The sequence below is a fragment of the Sminthopsis crassicaudata genome, chromosome 3 (genome assembly GCF_048593235.1).
Source record: "Sminthopsis crassicaudata isolate SCR6 chromosome 3, ASM4859323v1, whole genome shotgun sequence".
Taxonomy (NCBI): Eukaryota; Metazoa; Chordata; class Mammalia; order Dasyuromorphia; family Dasyuridae; genus Sminthopsis; species Sminthopsis crassicaudata.
In genome coordinates this window covers 31,870,973-31,893,662 of record NC_133619.1, presented here as the reverse complement: position 1 = coordinate 31,893,662, position 22,690 = coordinate 31,870,973, and the positions used below count along the sequence as shown (strand labels likewise).

The 22,690-nt window shown below is 35.2% G+C and overlaps 1 protein-coding gene across 9 annotated transcripts in view; it reads right to left on the bottom strand.

The window, feature by feature from the left end:
* Positions 1-22,690, bottom strand: part of NLGN1 (neuroligin 1) — a 1,061,800-nt gene that overhangs the window by 17,241 nt on the left and 1,021,869 nt on the right. For 6 of the 9 annotated variants that reach the window (XM_074298209.1, XM_074298208.1, XM_074298217.1 and 3 more), the window contains one exon: positions 4,613-4,825. In XM_074298209.1, coding sequence (XP_074154310.1) covers positions 4,613-4,825 — 213 coding nt within the window. The remainder of the gene's footprint in view (positions 1-4,612; positions 4,826-22,690) is intronic. The other 3 variants (XM_074298218.1, XM_074298212.1, XM_074298216.1) reach the window with 1 other exon arrangement.

The window sequence follows — 22,690 nt, the reverse complement described above, 5'->3', positions numbered from 1 at the left end:
AGGGCTCTTTTGTGTTTATGTGTGCGCCAAATCTCTCTGTCTCTGTCTCCCTCTCCCCTCTCTCTCTCTCCTCTCTGTGTCTCTGTCTCTGCCTCTCTCTGTCTCTCTGTCTCTGTCTCTGTCTCTCTCTCTCCTCTGTGTGTGTGTGTGTGTGTGTGTCTGTCTGTCTGTCTCTCTATCTCTATCTCTCTCTCTCTCCTTCTCTCCCTCCCTCCGTCTCTCTCTCTCTGTATACAAATAAAATGTTGGAGAGAGGTGATATAAAGAGGGTTGAGGTTGCAGTGATCAATAAAGTAAGGAATGGGAGGAGGAAAGGGAAAAGGAGTGCTTTTCTAGACAAGCCACTCATTTGCCAATCTTCACCAAACTGCCTCTACCAACAAAAGCCAAGGCAAAGCAGGTGGTACCAATATAAATCATCTCTGGCCACCAGCTGCCCTTTTGGGATGTATCCTCCCCTATTGCTGCTTCTTTCCCCACTTCAAAGTTCCTTTCTAAATATATTTTACCTGCATAGGAAGGTGATTAGCTGTAGGGCCCCAGATGAGATTCTCTCTGGTGATACCCCTGGAACTGCAACTAACAAAATGTTTTAGACAGGCTATTATATATACTAGATATTCTAAGTGAAATATCTATCATTTAGTAGAGGACTTTAAATCGCTAGAATGGTGTGACTATGTCAAAACCAAGTGATGTTATGAGGGTGATTCAACTTTCTAGTCTCTTGGGCATAAAATAACATTTTCTGGAATGAAGAATGGGAAATACCTCATATATTGTTTTTCACTTACTTATATTTAGGATTATAAGATATTGATTAAAAGTTACATAATACTAAAAATCCCTAATGGGACTTATCTAGCAACTAAGATATTTTCCCCCCATGAAGTCCTTGCTTTAAAACAAAATTTAAGAGCATAGGTTTTTAAGGAAAAGCAAAAAGAACAGTTTTCGTAATACTCCAAGTATCACTTTCTGGTGTGGCTACTTGACTCACATTCTTAATTATTCACCTATGTAAAAGAGTTAGGACTTTTCACAAAGATACTAAAAGATTCAAAATTTGATTTAACCTTTCAAAAAGTTACTTTTCAATACACAAGAAAATTGAATAAAAAATCTATGATGTATTTCTTTTAGAAAAGAAACTGTAATATCTAACCGAAAACCATCTATATTCATTTAGATTTCTTGAAATCTTGAGGTATACCCTGGCAGTGGATGGCAGTGCCTAGTTTTTCATGTTAAAGGTGTTGACTCAATATTTGTTGAATTAAATTCAAGTATTAAGACAAGTTCCTTAAGGACAAGGATGGCTTTTTTTCCAAATTGTCTTTGTATGCAAGAGCTTACAATTTATCTTCTACATATTACTTGCTTAATAAATACTTTGTTGGATTAGAGTTGAATTGAATGAGCATAGTTAATTGGTTTCAGAACATAGTGTGGTATACTGTAAAATGACATTACAGGGGACAGTTTGTTGTTTAGGAGGAGAGCTGAATGACTCAGAGATATCTATGATTATTCTGGATGAGAAAAAGGAACAGAAAGCAGAAACTTCCACATAGCGGGTTTAATTATGTAAAGTATGGATGGGAAATTTTGATGGGATTCAGTTATGCTGCCTTAAGGACATTATTGTGGGATATTGGATGGGTTAATGTTAGTTGAATACGTTTCCAATTTGCTCTAGTTTTTGACTCAGAAAGTTCTTAGATTTAGATTTCACCTGATTTGAATTAGGTCTTCTGATTCCAGTCATCTCTAAATCTGTTCATTCCAATCCATTCATGCCAAAGAAATTTTTTTAAATCAAGTACTCTATAGCATCAACTATTCCAAAACAAGTTATTTTTTTCACAAATTAATTCTTAAAAAATTAAAGGTGTTAATTAATGAAGTGATGAAATACTTTTGAGCAATACTATTGAGTAATTTTGAAATCTCTCTTGATTAAAACAGACAAAAATTTTAATGTGAAAAACTCAATAGACTACATAGTGTGGAAACTTATATGTGGCAGCACCCAAACTTTGTGACATCATGTCAGTTGTCATATTATAAGAGTTAGTTTGAATTTAATATGTGGAAATGTATAATCTCTTAACTGAAGGTGAGAAAGTTTTTTTTTTATGTAATAGGAAAATAGTCTTAAGAATGTAATTTTCAAAAGAACTGAATAATAACATGTTTGGGGGCCCACTGATAATACTCATTTTATAGCCTCTCAATTTTATAATGAAAAGGATAATTCATTTGATGAAGACCTGTGGTTTTGACTAGTGGTAGAATGGAAAATATATTTTACCACACTGTTTTATAACAAGGCTGTACATTATTCAATCCCACTGTTATTCTCAGAGTATTAGGATAACAGTAAAAAATATTTTCAGAATTATTTAGTCTTATAATTGATTTTCTAAGGCCTCATAATGCTGTGGGGCTGTCTTTGGATTTTTCAGGGCAACATCAATGGTTTCCTTAAACGCATGCTGGAAGGTTCTACCAAACTGGAAAAGATTTGAGTACAGGTTCAGTTTTGGAAGAATATGTAAATATATCATAACTAACTAAAATACAACTTAATCTAGAGGGGCATTTTACTAGAATGATTATGGTTGAAAGACCATCTACTAAGTGACAAAGGGAACAATTGACTAACATTATATCTAATCTGTGAAGCATTCAAATAATTTTGTTCCAGTCAATTAGCCTGATATGGAAGTAGGAATGTATTGCTAACATTGTGACTGGGTTTGCATCTATCTTTTTATTCCATTCATTCCTGTTTTGTTTTTAATGGATTGCGTTCTTAGCTCATACTATCTTTAGCATCCTTCTAATTCTAGGAGGTAAGTTGGAAATAATTTCTGAAGTCAATAAAACCAAAGTAAAGAAATTGTTTCTTCATTTAAATGCAGTTAGACACTAGATTTAGTGTGACCTACAAAACCAAATTTTCAAAAGAGAACATGTTAATTCTTCAGAAAGACATTATCATAATAAAGGCACAAATATTATAGTAGCAATTCAAATCTCTAACAGTTGTCACATCTCAATAAAGTCAATGAGTATTTTACATAAAATATATGAACAAGTTATGGCTCAAACAATAGACAATTCACTAAATACATACATTTAGTTGATGACTAGTTACCTTCCTGTAGTTCCATATGAAGACATTTATGGTACCACACAAAACCTGATACTCTGTCTTCTCTCACATAAACTTTAACTTTACAATGAAAATGCTTCACAAATTAAATCCAGCATTTAAGTACCTTGTTGGGTCTTTGCTACATAAATTTGTAATGTAAAAGGTTTACATAAAATTACATAAAGAAATTATCTTTATCTTATTTTCTATTTATACATATTTATGCATATGTATATATTTATATGTAAAAGAACATAATTATATGTATATATATATATTAGATATATACATATAAAGTTTATACAGTTTGTGCTTGGATATGGATCTGTGTGTATGTGTATGTAAGAATGAGAGAGAGACAGACACACGGATAGAAAGACAGAAACAAAGAGAGAGAAGAAGGGAATGACCAAAAAGGATGGAGGGAGACTTCACCAACAATATTCTTCTGTGTCTTCTCTGGTATTTCAATCGAGACCAACTAGATGTGGATTGACTTTGCAGTGATAGTAAAATGGAAAAAAATACTAAATGACAATGTGATTGGACTGGCAATACATCTTTATTTAAGAAAAGGAGGGTGTTGAGTTCTGTTAATGGTAGGGGAAAATGCTTCATGGATATTCCATGCTCCCCTTCATATTTTAGGGGGCATTAAAAAGTCACATCCTTAAAGTTGAAAATTGGGAAAAAAGTATAAGATAAAATGTTTATGGGAAAATTTTCAAAAATTCCCTTGTAACCTGGATGCTTTGACAATTTTGGATCATGCATGCAAAATAATCAAATATTTTCTTCTCGGATGATAACTGGGAACTATGTGAATTCAGACAAACTATTTAGAACCTAATTTTGACCTTTATGCAAAAAAAAAAAGAAGAAGAATTCTAAGCCTCTCAACAACTCCAATGAATCTATCATTTCATTGATTAGGGAGTTCCCTTTAATGGTGGAGATTGTCTCCACTAGCTGTGATTCTTGTAAATGTCCTCCCATAAATTCACCACAAGGGGGCTATCCAATGTACTGAAGGCCTTTAAGCATCTGTTAACCTCGATCATTTAAAATAATTCTTGCTTTCTTAAAATCTCACCTGGATTTACTGGATATAGTAAGAAAACCCGTAACTGTCTATTCTGATTTCCCTAAAAGACATGTTTTACTGGGGTAAGATGTAGAAGCAGAATGATGACTAGACTTGTGTCATTTGGAATCCATCTAAGAGAGTTTCTTTTTCAAGCTCTGCGGGAGACAGAAGAAATGTGTTTGAAACCTGAAATTTCAACATGCATAGAAAAACTGGAGGATGTGCCCATCACAGATCTGACTGTTAGTGAGCTGTGCTTTACACTCAGTATGAACAGATAAGTAGATACATAGCATCACAGAATACCAATGGCGGTGGCATGCAGACACCAAAATTGTCAAAATTTGCAACCGGCATAATACCTTTGGTTGAATTGCTCCAACGGTTACCTTCAGAATAATGGGATAAAGTCAGCAGGTTGACACATGACCCCCCAGCGCCAGATCCAAAAACGGTGATTCTCAAAGGGTCACCACCAAAGAATCCAATGTTCTCACTAGTCCATCTTAGGGCCTGTATTAGATCAAGGAGTCCATAATTTCCTTTTGCTGCTTGATCTCCAGTACTCAAGAAACCTGAAAAAAAATTAAAATGAGAAAAATTCTTAGAACTTCCTATGTAGGTTATGTTTATTTTTCTATTGTTTGTTTCTGTTGCAGATTTTCAGCTACAAAGTGGTAGAATAAAGTATGTTATCAAGGAAATATATGACCAACACCCAGAAAAAAATTAAAGGACCACAAAATTTAGAGCTGGAAAAGACTTTGAGTCATCTAGTTCGATCCTTTAACCTTTTCATCTCTGAGATCCAGAGACAAAAACTTATTCAGGATCACTCAGAGCTGGGATTTGAATGCAAGTCCTCTGCTTTCAAATAAAAACAGTAACATTATACAGTGCCTACTAGTGCCTGCTAGCACTGTGCTAAGCACTTTATGCATATTGTTTCATCTTCACAACAATTCTAGAGGAAAAGTACTATCATTATCTCACTTTTACAGATGGGGGAACTGAGGCAAACAGGGGCTGTGACTTGTCCAAAATCACACAGTAAATATTTGAGGTTGGAGTTGAATTCAAGACTATTCTAACTCCAGACTCAGAATTCTATTCCCTGTGCAACAACAATGAATTGTCTTCATATTAGTTGTTGAGGTGATGAGATTAGAAATAACTAATGGACAGTTTGTGTGCTAGATTAGAATGCCTGTCATGTCAGGAGGAAGCAAGGAAGACCTTCTTCATCCTTTTGGACCGACCCCTTAATAGTGAATTTATCTGAGGAAATGGACAAGAGTCCATGGGTAGGCAGGGATAAGTTTTATATGCATCATTACAGGTAATACTCATAATGGCAAAATGACCAATCCACTGGAGTGTCATCTTTTTTTTTTTTTGATAATGCTTTGGAATCAAAAGTTTTGAAGACCATAATGAACTGGGATAAATAGAGTAGATTTTTTAGTTTAACAGACATTATTTTAATAAAAAAGTCAAATAATTGAGCTGTGGAAAGAAAAGCTTCAACTTGAGATAAGGAGGTGATGTGATAGCAGTTGTTTTCAAATATTTAAAGAACTGGCACCTAGAAGGAAGAAGAGATTCAATCAATCCACTTGGCTGCAGGGGTGAAACTAGGAGAAATAAACAAAAGTTGTGAAAAACAAGCTTTCAATTCCAAGTTCTAAAGCGGAAAGGAATGCTTTAGGATATAGTAGGCTCCCTTTCGATTGAGATTTTCAAACAAGAACTGTCTCTCTTGTGGGGGATTTGGGAAACACATGACTCTTTAGGAGTATCATAGAAATCTGTTAGAGATCTGTGATTTTTCAGCATGAGAAAGTTCTAACATGATAACACCATCACAGAATCGCAGAATTTGTGGGTCAGAAAAAACCTCAGCTGCTATCTAGACCAATCCGTCCATGAAAGGAATTCGTGCTCTAACATGCTTAAATGGTCAGGCAAGTTTCTATTTGAAGACCTCAAAAGGAGTTAGACATCTACTAACATATACTGTCAATCGGTCTGTGACCAGTAACTAAATTCTACATGCTTTTCTGAGAAAATGAATGCCTTGACTAGGGTCACTTAGATAAAGAGCTTCAGAGTGAAATTTGCACAAAGGCATTTCTCATTTCAGGACTCTCAATTCATGAGGTCATGATGACTCTTAGAGGTACCATAGAAAATCCTAAATTAAACCTTCATAATGAAGTCAAACGTATGGATGGAATCATCAAGCCTGATAATCCAGAACCCAATATCAACTTGTCCTAATGTCTGTCTGTCTACCTTTCTATTTGAGTGACTCTCATCTAGCTGTCTAATGAACATATTTGAGGGAAAACTTGATATATGTAATTATAGAGTCATAGATACTCTGAGGTTGAGAAAATCTTGGACTTAAAAACTACGTAGTCCAACCTATGCCTTCCTGAGAATCCTTTTCTCCAAATCCCCAACAAGAGAGGCATTTCTGGTTTGAAAAACCTAAATCAAGGGAGAGCCTGCTACTTCCTAAAACATTTCTTTACACTTTAGACATTGAGGATATAGCTAAAAGCCTGATTTTTCGCAACTTTTGCTTATTGCTCCTAATTTTACCTCTGTAGCCAAGAGGACTGATTGAATCTTTTTCCTTCTAGATGGCAGTTCCTTAAATATTTGAAAATGACTGCTACCTCAAGTTGTAGCTTTTCTTTACCCAACTAAACATTCCACTTTCATTAACTTATTCTACTAGGAAATGGTCTAAGACTTTGACTGACTTGGTTGTCCTTCTCTGGATACTGTCCAAAGAGCAGATCATAAATGTCCTTCAAAAATTTGGTGTTTATATATATATATGTATGTATACTCACACACACACACACACACACACACACACATATATATATATATATATATATACTATCTATAATGTATATAGTACTTTAAGGTTTGCAATGAATTTAATGGAGATAATTTCACTAATTCCTTATAACCACTCCATTTTATAGAAGAGAAAAATGAGGCAAGTTGAGGTTTTTTTCACAGTCACACAGTTATGATAGGTCTGAAGGAGGACATGAACTCAAGTTCTTGCTGGCTCTGAGTTGAATACTCTATCTGCTGAGTCACTTAGCTGTCACAATATCATAGGAGTAGGATAACTCTTTAGTTATTCCTTTACAATATGTTTGCAACCCCATATAGATTCTCATAATTGAATGTAGGATTCATAAAAGTATGATTTGTTATCAACAAATGCTTGATTTGTATACCTATTTTATATAGCTAAATACCACGGATTATGTAAAATTTTCTCTGGTTAAAAGGGGTCATGAGTAAAAGAAAGTTTAAGAATCCATACTTTACATGAATAAAAGCAATAAGGGTCCCAGAGGATTGATTTGAATTTCATCTCTATCAGGTCAGAAAGCAAATCTATCAGACAAGATCTGCTGGGAAAAGGTCCATCACTTTCATTCAAATTTGTCCATTTGATTTGGTTTTGGTTTCAATCTTGTGTAGAACTGAGCCCATTTCTCAGTTCTTCTTCCTGGATTTTGGAGTTTTCTAATTGCAGCAGTATATTATACTGTGCCTCTATGAGACAGAGTGAGGGGGTGGGAGAGAGGGATAAGGTTTTTATCCAAAGCCACTTAGCTATCTTGTGTCCCCCAGGTTTCTATGCTTTTATTCCATCCTCCTTTGCATTGCACTGTCCCATTTCTGGTGCAACTGTCAGAAACTAGTTTACAAGTGCACCTGCACGTGAAGAGTGTTGACAACCTCAAGTACTCTAAATAAGAAACACTGTCTTTTTCTGTCTCTGTCTCTCTCTGTCTCAATCGCTCTCTGTCTCTCTCTGTGTCTGCCCTCTCTCTTTCCCTCTCCCTCTCTTTTTTCTTCCCTCCCTCTTCTTCTCCCTCCTTCTTCCTCCCTTCCTCTCCCGTTGCTACTCCCTCTCCCTCCATCTAATTCTGCTTTAAATGCTCAATTCTGCCTACTGCCATTTTAATGACAGCTACAAATTTTTATTAAATGGATAAAACAAAGTTGATTTACCTAAGAAATTTATCTCTTAAAGGAGATTCTTTTGTGAGTAATTATTCACAATGATATTAAAAAATACTTTTTGAAGCATAATGTTAGAAATAGTGAAACCTTTGAAAAATAAAAAGAAACCTTTTCAAATTCGCCCAAGACATATCATACATGAATACTTCTCTAGAAGCTTCTCTCTCTCACTGTCTCTGTCTCTCTCTCTCAAAAAAAAAAGTCTACTAAAAATATTCCTGAATTTCATCACTGTCATTTCTTTCCTCACTTCAGCTCCCCCCCCACATCCATAACCTCTCCCTCGTAATAAAGAAAAACAGGCTGACATAAAAATGGTGCCTGATAGTGTGAGCAGCATTCTGCACCCCAATTCCCCACTTCTCTACTAAGAAAAGAGACTTATGCTTCATTAGTCATCCCCAGGATAAAGTCACTGCCCTCATTTTCTAATTATTCCTAAGCCTTTAGGCAAAAGCTCACTTCACTTGGTAATATTTAAACTTGTTTCTACAATTAGGTGACTCACTGCTCTTTGTAATGGCAATCAAGCATTCTACACAGCCATTATAAAGTACACCTACTAGCTAAAATATTTCTACCTTAACAGAAGTGACAAAGTGAAATCTTTTTCAAAAAAATAAAACAAAACAAAAATATTCCATAAAACTGAAAATATATGCTATTTATATCATATATTATATAGATTGATTCAGACCAGTAAAAAAACATTGACGTAATCCATTCCAACCCTCATATTTTCAGATCAAGAACCTGTAATTTAGGGGTACTAAGGCACATGGACATCATCATGAGGTACAGAGCACGCTGAGCTTGGAGTCAGGAAGAGCTACATCCAAATCTTGTTTTATGATATTAATTGTATCATCCTGGAAAAAGAAATTAAATTAACAATTCCATCGTATTTATTACTAAGTCTTAGGTTGCAATCTATAATGGCAGCTAGAGTTCTCACAATGGAATTTCTTTATGCTGTTGAAATCACTGTCTCTAACCATCTCCAGAAATAATTTGTATATTGTGCATTTATTATACTTTTATGCTTATCAAACAATGCACAGTGTATATTATATATATATGTTATATATGTATATTTCTTCAAGTATCTGTCAATTGGTCATTGTGCACACTCCACAACAAATCAACACCCAGCCTTCCCTTAAATATGAAGAAGGCCTTTCTTTGTAAGTTGCTATGGCTCCATATTTCATATGGGCATTCTGGTGATGAGCTGCTTTCAAATGAGCTGGACAGGTCCTCAGGAAACAGACATCCGGGCTTCATTCAAAGTCTTTGTAATATTTTCTGTTCCCTATGTCAGTGTTTCACTGACATAGTCTGTGAGAAGCCAAAGTTGATGCAAATTCAAATAATCTTGGGGTGGAGGGAGGAGAGAGAGAGAGAGAGAGAGAGAGAGAGAGAGAGAGAGAGAGAGAGAGAGAGAGAGAGAGAGAGAGAGAGAGAGAGAGAGAGAGCACGCGCAGGGGAAAGGTCGGTATTAAAAGTATTAACTTGTATAATAGAGTAAAAATTGGCTCCAGAGTCTGAAATTCCTAGGTTCAGTATAATTGCTGGCACATATTCCTTATATTACTTTAGGACTAATAAAATGAGATCATAACACATGTAAAAATTCTTTATACATCTTAAAATTCAAATATTATTTGTAGGTAATATCTTTAAGCTTCAAATTTTTCAACTATAAAATAGATTGACCCTTCCAAATCTAAAAACCCCATATGAGTATGTAATTTACATATGTAATTGGGATCTACTTTACAAAAAATAAGTGTTATAATTTTAATTGCTGCCCTCTTTGACTAGAATCCTCTCCCCATTTCTTCCTCTTGATTTCTCTGATTTCCTTCAAATCTCAGCTAAAAAATTATCTTGTACAGGAACTTTTTCACCAATCCTTCCTAAATCTAATATTTTCCCTTTGATGATGATTTCCAATTTATATTGTAATAACCTGTTTCTACATAGTTTTTTTTTAATTATGCAATCTCCCCAGTTAGATTGTGAACTCCTTGAAGGCTAGGACTGCCATTTACTTTGTCTTCTGTCCATTTATCCCTTCCTTCCTCTGTTTCTTCCTCCTCCCTCCCTTCATCCCTCCTTCTCTCATTCCCTTTCTTCTTTCTTTTACCTTTTTTCTCTTTTTTCTTTCTTTCCTTCTCTCTCTACCTCTCCCTCCCTCCATTCTTTCCTCCCCCACACTCCTCTCTCTCTCTGTCTTTCTCTCTCTCTCTCTCTCTTTCTGTCTCTCTGTCTCTGTCTCTCTGTCTCTTGCTCACTTGCTTTTTCTACCTATTTCTTTTTACTTTCTTCCTTACCCTTTCTTATTTTTCTTTCTTTCTTTCCTTCCTTCCTTCCTTCCTTCCTTCCTTCCTTCCTTCCTTCCTTCCTTCCTTCCTTCCTTCCTTCCTTCCTTCCTTCCTTCCTTCCTTCCTTCCTTCCTTCCTTCCTTCCTTCCTTCCTTCCTTCCTTCCTTCCTTCCTTCCCTCCTTCCTTCCTTCCTTCCTTCCTTCCTTCCTTCCTTCCCTCCTTCCTTCCTTTCTTCCTTTCTTCCTTCCTTCCTTTTTTCTCTGTAGTATTTAGCACAGTACCTGGTAAACAATAACAATTAATATATTCTTATTAACGAACTGATTAAAACCTATATTTTAAATTTATGTGCTGTCTTTGTGAATTTTTACTGTGACTTCTCCCATAAGCAACCTATTATTTTCAAATTTGAAAAGTATTGCACCCTTGACTTCATATAATTATATACATTGTAAAAGAATTGGTCATTATTGTATATATCCATACAAGCTTAGCAGAATCCAATTTCCATGACAGAAAGGTCTAGAGGAGCCATGAAGTTTAATCTTTGCATTTTATAAGTGAAGACTCTTCAGCCTCGGAAGGATCAGTGCTTTCCCCATGGTCCAACAGAGAGTAATTGGCAAAGCCAGAATTTGGACCCAAGCTTTTGGACTCAAATCCCTCTGTTCTGATTAGTGCTAAAATTTAAAGGTAGAGGAAATTAGAAATTTTAAAGGACTCTGATTTATTTGGTGCGGGAACTGGGTCCACAATGATGGATTACAACACGTAGGTAGGCCTTAGGGATGCCTCTGAGTCTCAGAAAGGTTATTACTTACCTATGTTTACAAAGTTAATTAATATTAGACTTGGGATTTGAACCCAGGCTAGATGGTCTAGCATGCTAACCATTATGTTATAGTGATTCTGATGGAAAAGTATAACTGAGAGTTTGAAGGAAATAATTCAATGTGATTCTTTGCCCATAGCATCAGAGAAAGGGAAAACAATGTCTTTCACTGTTTGTATTTTTCAATGATTCATTTGTTCCAAAGCAGCAGTGGTTATTAATGCCATAAAATGCCATAAAATAAGCTAGAGAATCTATTGTGTTTGTGAAACTACAGAATATTGTAATGACATCTAGGAATCTAGCTACCAGATCTATAACCCAAATGAGAATATGGACAAGGTAATTTTTCATAATTCCAGGAAATAATAGTTGAAAATTCTAGTTCTGCTGTGAATGAGTCTTTATATTTATAGCATGAAGAGATGGGGGTTTTCTAAACCACACACCTCTCTTCCAGCTTTCCTACAAGAAATTTCCTATGAGGAAAGTAGAGAAATCAATATTATTTTTAGAGGAACAGAAATATTCCCGCAAATATTAAGTTTGCAGCAGGACTGAGGTTGAATGGAGGAATAATAGTACCAGTTAAAGCTCATAATCTGATTTATGTTAGTTTTCCTTTTTTCTTTCTATAATGAATCACATGGAAGGTGATATGAATTTCAGCAGTGACCCCCTGTCTTCCATTATTGGTTTAGCATTGTGCTCCCTGAATAGTAGAGTGCACTATATTTTCCAAAATAAATAAACTCAATAAAAGGTTGAATGGAGAACATGATGGGTATCTAATATAACATTATTTGCTCTAAAGCAGATTTAGGTATGAGTCAGGTCCACTCCCTGGGTCATGTATGCTTGAGAATTCCATTAGACAGCACTTAGTCTTTTAAGAGAGGACCATAGTACCTGAGGAAATTTCCAGTAGAACACCCAGTTGTAGCCATTTCTCTTTTTTGGGTTTTGCTTTCCTCACTCATTAATGATGAGGTTGGACATCTAAGGCCCATTCTCAGATTAGATTATAGTACAATGATCCTTTTAACAATGAAATAAAATAAAATAAAAATGGAAGCTTTCCATATTTGGAAGATATACTCTCATTACCTTTGCTTTTTAAAATCTAGGACCACCTCCTTTTTAAAAAAGCCTATCTGGAGTAGCTAGGTGGCGAAGTGAATAGAGCACCACCTTGAATTCAGGCGGACCCTAGTTCAAATCTGGTCTCAGACACTTAACACTTCCTAGCTGTGTGACCCTGGGCAAGTCATTAACCCCAGCCTCAAAAAAAATAAAAATAAAAATAAAAATAAAAAATAAAAAAGCCTATCTGATTTCAACAGCTTTTGTTGTTCTTCCCCATGTAAATTATTTTGCAGAAATTATGTACTTAATGTTCTGTGTTTTCTGCAAAGTAAGGGGAAGAATATAGGTTCCTTGAAGGTTAGGGCTATTTAATTTTATTATATTCCCAGAGTCTAGCAGAATGTCTGTTATATAATCAGCATATAAATGTGTATTGATTTTTTAAAATCAAATTGAATATTGAATGGAGCATCATACTTCCTGTGTGTGTGTGTGTGTGTGTGTGTGTGTGTGTGTGTGTGTACATATATAATTGCCTGAAATGATCAATTATCTTATGGATAACTAGAAACAAAAAGGTGTCTGAATGTGGTTCATACTACCCAATGGCCATTTTGGGGTTTGACTAGAATTTTTCTGATTATAAAATTCACGACCTTCAGCTGCATTGAAAAGGTTCTTACTCCCATCCAAGATAAGGCTGAACCAGCAATGGATAGAATAGTAACCTTTTACTATAAGGCCAGATGAAGAACACTAGGAAAACAGTTATCCTGGTGTATGAAGTAGGATTAAAACTCAGGTCTCCACTAGACTATATTAGGTTACTATCAGATATAAGTATAGAGAGGTTAGATAAATTAGGCTGGAAGTCTAAGTCCCTGGCCTAGCATATATTAGGTCAGGCCACAAAAACATCAGGGAAATAAGATATTTGGCTTTAAAGTTTCTTTGGTATCTGATAGACGCTTCTCAGTAAGACAAGAAATATGAGAGGTATTGGTGAAGCTTTTATTTATTTTTATATTTGATAATACTATTGATAGGTAAAATTTCTGGTTTAAATCATCTTCCAATTGTAACAATGGAATATTATTTCTGACAATTTTTAGAAAAATCCAAAAATGGACAATATGCTATTAAACACAATGGATATATTCTTCATAGTCAAAGAAAAGAACACTGGGGACCAACCGTATATGTAAAATATTCATATTGGAAATGATTCCTACAACTTCAGGAACTTAAAATTCCAGTGAGTCTATGCAAAACCATTTCTATTCTTTTTATATCTTAGGAACTTTCTGTTTAATTTCTAGAAATATCCAGAGAGCATAAAGAATATTTTCCCCTTATGTTTACAGTAAGCCACAAAGATGCAGAAGAGAATTTGTCCTTTTGTATAAGGTGGTTGCTTGGAAACAGAAGACTCAGGTTGGTACTTAGAGTCAAAATGATAAATCCTTCAAAACAGAACACATGGAAAACTGAAGGATCATCATGGAAGAAGAGAAACTTTTAATGACAGGGTGGTGTTCTTCTTAGGGACTTTGAGAAATTATTCATTGGGAAGCAGAAATATAAACTTTTGAAATAAATTTAACATGGTATAAAGATCTCACAATTAACCCCCTTAATAACAAAATCATAATAACTGGTTCTTGATTCCTGAGATCCTTTGAGCATATATAAACCATGGGTTCTGTGGAGATCATTATAGAACTGACTGAAAGGGTGTGACTGCTTTCCATTTCATTTTTGTACCTTGAAGAAATGGTCTACCACTTGGGGCATGAACTGTGACCATCACTTTCATCTTTTGGTCCCTCCACTTGCAACCATAACTTTTGCCCATTCTCTGCTAATTTGAGGACTTAGCTTTCAGGAAAACTAATATTTTATATATAATTCACCAAATCCTATCATCAATGTTAAATATATCATTCAAGTAAATTTTAGGGTTTCCCCCTTAATTAAGAAAATCCAAATAATCACAGAAGTCCAATTGCAGAATCCAAACAAACAAGTCTAAATGGAACTCTGTTACCATAATCTATCTCCTACCCAAACAAGATTCATTTCTATTCCAGTTTAGACAAATTTGTCATCCAGACATTGGAAAAAGAGCTCAAAAGATCAAGAATCCTGAGGACCTTATTGGAAAAAATGTGAACATGATTGGCTTAGGAGACAAAAGATTCCAGAGAGTCAAGAGATCTAGTATCATAGCTCTGATATCTGATGAATATAGGCGAAATCCCTTCATATATCCAGACCTTTTATATAGAGCCCCAGCCCAACTTTCTCTGGAGCTCATTTTGGACTATATGACCTTGATATTTCCTTCCATTTCAAAATATAAAAACCTGTAAACCTCCAGAGAAAGCCCATAGCTAGCTATCATTTTTAGGAAACATATATACACACACACACATATATATATATATATGTGTGTCTGTTTGTCTACTTGTGCATGTTATACATATGCATGTGCATGTATGTAATATATATCTACTTGTATGAACACATGTATTTTCATATGTACATATATACATACACATTCGTATATAGTGTAAAGGAGTAGAAATTTGTTCTGATAGTTTTTTTTTAAATCTTTATAAAAATGTATTTCATTAGTTGATGATAGAACCTCAAATTTAGGGTCAAATAATGAATCGTAACCTTGTAGTTCAAAAGCTCTGTGGCTTCAGAGGAATGATGATTTTGTAATTATCTTTCTTCTTCTTTTTTTCTTTTTTTGCTGAGGCAATTGAGGTTAAGTGACTTGCCCAGGGTCACCCAACCAGGAAGTGTTAAGTGTCCGAAGTCACATTTTAACTCAGGTCCTCCTGACTTCAGGACTGGTGGTCTATCCACTGCACCGTAGCTGCTCCCATAATTATATTTTGCAAATTATGTAGTGTCTTTGTAGTTTGGAAATCCATGTAAAAATGTTTGTCTCTCCCTTCATACCAGAGAAGAAGTCTAGATCACCATAGTATTAAAATATATGCTGATATTATATAGTAATATATATATATATATACACACACACATACACACATATACATGCACATGTACTCACATACATATTACACACACACATATATATATATATTTATTTATTATGTACCTCTGAGTTTCTAAACTTTTTCTGTCATCTGCTAGCCTTTTATCATCTGCAGCACCTGAAAAGCTCCCCCAAATTCCCATTTAATTTCTTATGCTGACCCATGATAAATTGAAATTACGATGGGCAAATCTGGGATATGGAAGAAAGAACCATTTCTTTGAGTCTCATTTCCTCATCTGTAAAATAAAGGGGTTGGGCTTACATGACCTTTAAAGTAAGTTATGCCTCTAAGACTATATGATCCTAGAAAGAAAAATATTCCTTATTACTTGAATGATTATTGTAATTTATATGCAGACCTTATACAGGGCAACTATAAATAGCATTTGTTAATTTGAAAAAAAAAGTCTTTGCAATGGGGATTGGAAGAATAGGGTTCAAATTCTGTCATCTCTTATCTCTGTGACTTTGAGTGAATAATTTCTTCTTTTTAATTTTTATTTTTTTCACCTATAATGTGAGCATAACAGTGACACAACCTGTTTCTAGGGAGCTATTGAAGGTCAAATAAAATAATCAATCACAAAATGTAATTGGAATAGAAGTAACGAAGCTTATTTCATCTGCTATTAATTTTCACGACCATTATTCCTCTCTATATGCTATAGATTTGAAGCTGGAGGGGATCTTCTTCTAGACCATCCCTTCGTTTTATAGATAAAGGAATTTAGACTCAGGGAAATTAATATACAGGCAGAATTCAAACTCATAGTGCTGGCCACATAACTACAGGTAATTTCCTTCTCTTTCAAGCAGCTTCCATTAGGAGAATCCAGTTTTGCTCCTTCTCTGCATCCCATAGTCTCAGTGGGTTGGCTAGAACACTAATGGTTTAAATGCCTTATTCAGGATCATGGAGTTGGTCTGTGCCATAGGTGGCAATTGAACCTGTGTCTTTATAACTGTGAGATGAGTTCTGTCTTCTCTGTCATTCTGTATGACAAAGAATAATTTTAGTGGTGGTGATTGGGGAGAGCTGCATCAACAAGAGAGATCAGAAACTATCTGAAGCAGTACCTGAGTTGAGTTTTGAAGGAAGTTCAGGATCCTACAAACAGATCTTAAGTACCTATTAAATACCAGTCTTTGGCAATTAAAAAAACAAAACAAAACAAAACAACAACAATAAAGAAAAATGAACCAAAGTGTCCTTAAGGAGCTTAGGCTCTCATATTTTCTTATTCAAGCTTAAACAATGATGAAAAACATTGTTCAGGAAATAATAGGATCTGTTTGGCTTTGGGAAAATCTGGTTGGATTGAGGAAAAATTACACAGGATTGATAATACAGAATCCCGGCTCTTCACGAGCCCCTAGTCTGGTGGGGGAGAGGGGGATAAAGTTGACAGAATATAACATGTAAATGGTAGGCCCACCAAGGCTTGCAGATGCTTCATGGAAGAGGTGACATTCCCCTCCCCACTTTCTTCCCAAATAGCACAATTATTTCAATAGAGTTTGCGTCTCTTTTTTCCAAGTTTCTTTAACTTTTAGCCTGAGCGCTCTATGGCACTAATATTATGGATGTGCTAACTCTTCTATAATAAGCAGTGATCAGCAAAGCGAGGCACAATATCCTTCCCTTAATGAGTGTCACATCGACTCCAGCATTCACAGCGGGGCTGCCACTACCATAAAGTCCATTGGCTGCTTCATCTGAATTCTAAGCAGTATGACAAATATGACCAGGGTCTTTACATTCAGTGGAATCTCTAGAGGCTTTTTTTCTTTTAAAGCCATAACAGATACACTTCAAAGTTGGTTAAAACCTAGAGGACTTAAGTATTTTGAGATATGGGGCTCATGATTCAGGCAATTTAGTGAAAGTAGTAAGTCCCTACTATGTGCCCAGCCTTGGGCTAGCCACTTGAAAAGATCAAAAGCTTAAGTAAATCGCTTGTACTACCTAGTCCAATTTGCACTGATAATGCTTTTCCTCCTCACTTCCTCAAATTAGTATCTTTAACCTCTTCTCATATGCTCAGCTCAAGTGGCAGTCCTCTCCTAAAGCAAGCTTTTACTAATGCTGTTCCACCATATTTCTCAATTTCTTGAAGTTTGTATATACTTTGTGTGTTCTTATCCATGTACTTCTTGTTTACTCTTATTAAAGGAGTTCTTAAGCTGTGGGTCTGGGATATAGATAGATCTCATAGGGTGCTCTGAATTTGGAGGGAAAAAAACCAAAAAAGTTGCATCCATATTTTCCCTGTTTAACTGAAATTTAACAGCTCTTTTGATTGAGAATGTTAGCAACAAACATTTTTTTTTTTTTGAAAAGGCTTTTTCAGACTGGCCAAAATGTCCATTTTACTGATGAGGAAAATGAAGCTCTCAGGTGGGGTTACTTGCCTAGGGCCACAGAGGTAACTCTGGGATTTGAACTCTTATTCCAATGCATCACATAGCCTTTGAAATGACTCAGGTTTAGAGATGACTTTAAGATTTATGAAGAATATTTCACATAATCCAATTCTGTAACTTAAAAAGAAAAAAATTCCTACCAGGTAGTTTAGAGTATGCTGGGCAATGGCAATCAAAAGACAAAAATGAAACAATTCTTGCCACCAAAGAAGGCACATTCTTTAAGGTCAGCTGTTTTAAGGATGTTTTTGTTTGCTATTTGATCTTTCAGCACTCTAGAAAACTCTCAAAGATTAATTTACAGATTAGAAAGTGATTTGAATTGATGGGAGTTTCCTCATTAGAAGAGGGAGTTTCCTCATTGGCTTAGATTGTTTCTTCATTGGAACAGGGAGTTTCCTCATTTGAATAAGGAGTTTGCTCATTAGGAATTATTTATACCCATAAAATCACACTATTGTCAAACAACAATAATAATAACAAGATCAAGGAGTTTAATGGTTCAACTATTCCTTATTAATCAAATCACAAGTCACTTCAGCCAGCTATCTACCACAATAATAACAAATATCTATATTAGTTACTTAGATAATCCAATGAAATAATCTATTAAATTAATACAATAATAATTTGTAATATCAAATAATAAATAAATAATAAATAATGTGATAATTATTTTGAAAATCTTAAAGTTCTATGTTAATATCAGCTATTCTGTTGATATGCCAAAGATCTATTCATTCGACAGTTTGAGAAGTCCTACAAAGAGTTTTTCAGTTGCCTAAGAGAAAGAGAAAGTTAAGTGCCTTTTCTATGGTCACATGACCAGTATAAAGGGGTGAGCTGGGTGCCCAGGTCATAGGCTCACAAACTTGGAGCTGGAAGGCATCTCAGACACCATCAATTCCAGCCCCATTTGAAAAATGAGCTAAAATGCAGAGCAAGGATATGACTAGTCCATACCACATAGATAACAGATGAGATCATCAGAATTCAAGCCCATATCCTTTTGATTCTAAGTCCAAGACCTTTTTCACTCCCCAAGTTTATCACATTATACTGCCTCTCACTTTTCCTTTAGAGTTTGGCATTTAATAAATATTTGTTAACAGTAAATGCAATTTCCCTTTACCCTGGCCAATACAAATTCATTGGTTTCTCTCCAACAATAATAATGACTCACATGTAATAACTTGTGGCATTTGAAGATTTACAGAACAATGGGAATCGTTATTGAGTATCATCTAAGCTACAGTTTAAACACCATTCTTCACAGAAAAATGAGCATTTCTGTGCACTAATGAACCTTAAAGTAAAATCATAGAAATCAAATTTGGTCTCACACACGCATGGTCTCAACACTACAGTTAGAGAATGCATGGGGGAAATTAACCCGAGCTTCCTGACAGCAGAAAACAACCTGTTGCTTTCAATGCTGGGTATCCCCAGATCCGAAGCTCAAGTTCTGGGCACCGCTAGTTGTTTTAGGTGAACTGAAGCCAAATAGTGTGTTTATTTCAATCCACAATAGAGAAATGACAATGTACATTATAGAGTCAGTAAAAGAAGGAAGCACAACTCTTCTAACTTATTCTGTTAGAATACAAACAATCTGAGGACAGAATCTGTTTATTTCTGCCTGTGTATCCCCAGTATCCATCACAGTAGTTACTCAAAAATGTTCATTGAATAAATAAACGAGTTTAATTTTCTTCTGGACCAAAGAAGAGAGAGGAAAATGCAGAGCTAAGAAACAGCGAAAGCTCCAGTGTCTTTTCAAGTGACATTAAACACTTATGCTAATCCAAGGTCTAAAAGAGCTTGGGAACTTCATTTTGTATATTTGCCAGATTTTATTCCCCATTCATTTTAATATTTTGAAACTTTTCTGAAGGACTTTCCACTGGCAATTCTTAAAGGTTAGGTTGATGAACCTTATATTTGAGCCATATGGTATGGATTTTCATACAGCTGCTAAGCATCCACAACACCCCTATTCTGCAGGAATGGGACCGGAAATATCCTGAGGCAAACAGCTCGTTTTTTTTTTTTCCAACCCATGAAACTACACCAGCAGCTAGCCTCAGGTAATCCTATTTACTAATGCCAAAGGGATCCAGGATAGGGCTTAATTAGCTGTTCCATAATGGCGCCACTGGATATTGAAAAGATGAATGAAATGGTGCTTTTGGCTGCATATGAGGTCTTCTTTGCTCTGTCAAAGTAAAGTGGTGAAATATATCACTGGAGATCAAGTTAGACCTTCTGCCAAAAAAAACCCAAACCCATGGTTAGGGTAAACAGAGAAGGCAGAGCCAGAGTGGAGGTTGGATTTAAATTAAGAGAAAAAGTGTTGCAATCCTGACTCTGTCTCTTACCTCCTATGTGACCTTAGGAAGATTCCCTTCTCCTCTGGCTCTTTATCTTTCAAACAAGGTAGTTTTACTAGATGACCTGGAAAGTCTTTATGATACAATATTTAAAAATAATGCAGGTGAAGCATTTTGCAAATTCTAAAATTATCTATTTATTTGAGTCATTTTTAGTTGTGTCCAACTCTTCATGACCTAATTTGGGGCTAAGGTATTGAAATGATTTGCCCTTTCCTTCTTTAGCTATTTTACATTTAAGAAAACTGAGACTAACAAGATTAAATGATTTCGACAGGTTCACGCAATTAGGGTTACTAATTAGTAAGTATCTGGGACTGGATTTGAATTCATATCTTTTAGACTTCAAGTCCAACATTCTATCCACTGCAAAACCTAGCTATCCTTATACATAAATCCAAGTTATTAAAATGTAGTTAATTAAATACATAATTGATGTATTATTAATAGTTAGAGTACCAGCATTAAGGTCAGGAGGACCTGAATACAAATCCAACCTCAAACCCTTAATACTTCCTAGCTGTGTGAACTTGGGCAAGTCAGTTAATTCCAATTGCTCAGCAAAAAAAAAAAAAAAAAAAAAAAAAAAAAAATATATATATATATATATATATATATATATATATATATATATATATATATACATATATATATATACTATATTATATTATCTATGTTCTTATTACCTATACAACTATACAACTTTGAATAAGATACATTAGCTCAGCTCCTTTCAATGAGAAATGAATGCTTATTATGATTTTGATTGGGACTTGTTACATAAGATAGATGAAAATATTTCTCAAGTTAAGTCCCATTATCAATACAGGTCAACAAGAACTCTGCATCTTACAGAGTTAGAGAGTTTCTTGGGACTCATAAAGGTCTCTGGGAGACCTCCTTCAGACTTAGCGAGGGCTGAGACTGAAATCCATGTTTTTCTGATTCTAGGACCAGATCTCTAACCAATGTGCCATACTGTTATATCTGATGATGATGATGATGATGAAGATGATGATGATGATGATGATGATGATGATGATGATGATGATGATGATGGTTATTATATGAAATGAGGGGCTTGAATGGCATTAGCCCATTGAATCTTTTCCAGGCATCATGGAATAAACTGAAAAACCACTTGATTCAAATTCTACCCTTGATGTTTACTCCTTGAAGAAATGTCACTTACCTTGGCTCATCTGTAAAATGAGGGGGCTGGTCTAGATTACCCTACATCTATAATCTTGAAATTCTACATTTTTCTAAATACTGGACCTGGAATCAGGAAGATCTGATTTCAAATCCAGCTTCTGAAACTTACTAACTACTCAATATGAGAAAGTCACTTAACTTCTGTTTACCTCAGTTTCTTCAACTGTAAATTCAACATAATGCCATCTACCTCACTAAATTTCTTTGAGCATTAAATAGGATAACATATGTGTAAAAAAAAGAAAAAAAGTCCTTAGCAGAGTTTCTGGTACATAGCCAGCACTACTGAATTGCTCATTTACTTCTCCTCTCTGTTCTTCTGTGACTCCACATGGGAAATTCATCATAAAACCTATCCTATGGCCCTCTGGCTACAGGGAGTGATATATGATTTAACATCTCAGTGACTACTGTGGATTTTCAGTAAAGGTGCTTGGGAAAGGTGCCAATAATGAAAGTGTACGAAGCTGAGAGAAGGCCCATTCATGGCCCCCTGGGTCTCCCCTGAGAACTTTGCCTAAAGCTTCAAGTTGTTACTGCAAAATCTATCTCTTCATCCTAGGTAATCTTTCTGAAGTTCCATGCTAGGTACCACTTTCCTGAAGCAGTATTTATATACTATCAGGAAGCCCCTGTCTTTGTCATCGGGGTGTCACAGTAGGGACAAATGCTGCCAGAGGTTTAGCAAGCAACAACAATAAAAAAAAGAAACCAACCTGTTAATAGATACAAGGTTCAAGCAAAGAGAAGGTATCTCCTTAATCTGATCCAGGAGCACAATAACTCCCTGGATGCAAAAGCAAAATCCAACCCATGGAGCTTAATTGGGACATTTGGGATGAACTAGGGAATACTATGGAGGGTGGATATTTCTATCACAGAGGCATAAGATATGATTTGTATGTCATTCATATTTTCTGATTCTCCCAGAATAAATTTTGGATATCTTTAGCATTAATCCAGTTCCTAAATTTTACAGAAAAGAAAGCTGGGTCCCAAAGTGAAGCAGTTAAATAATGGAGAAAAT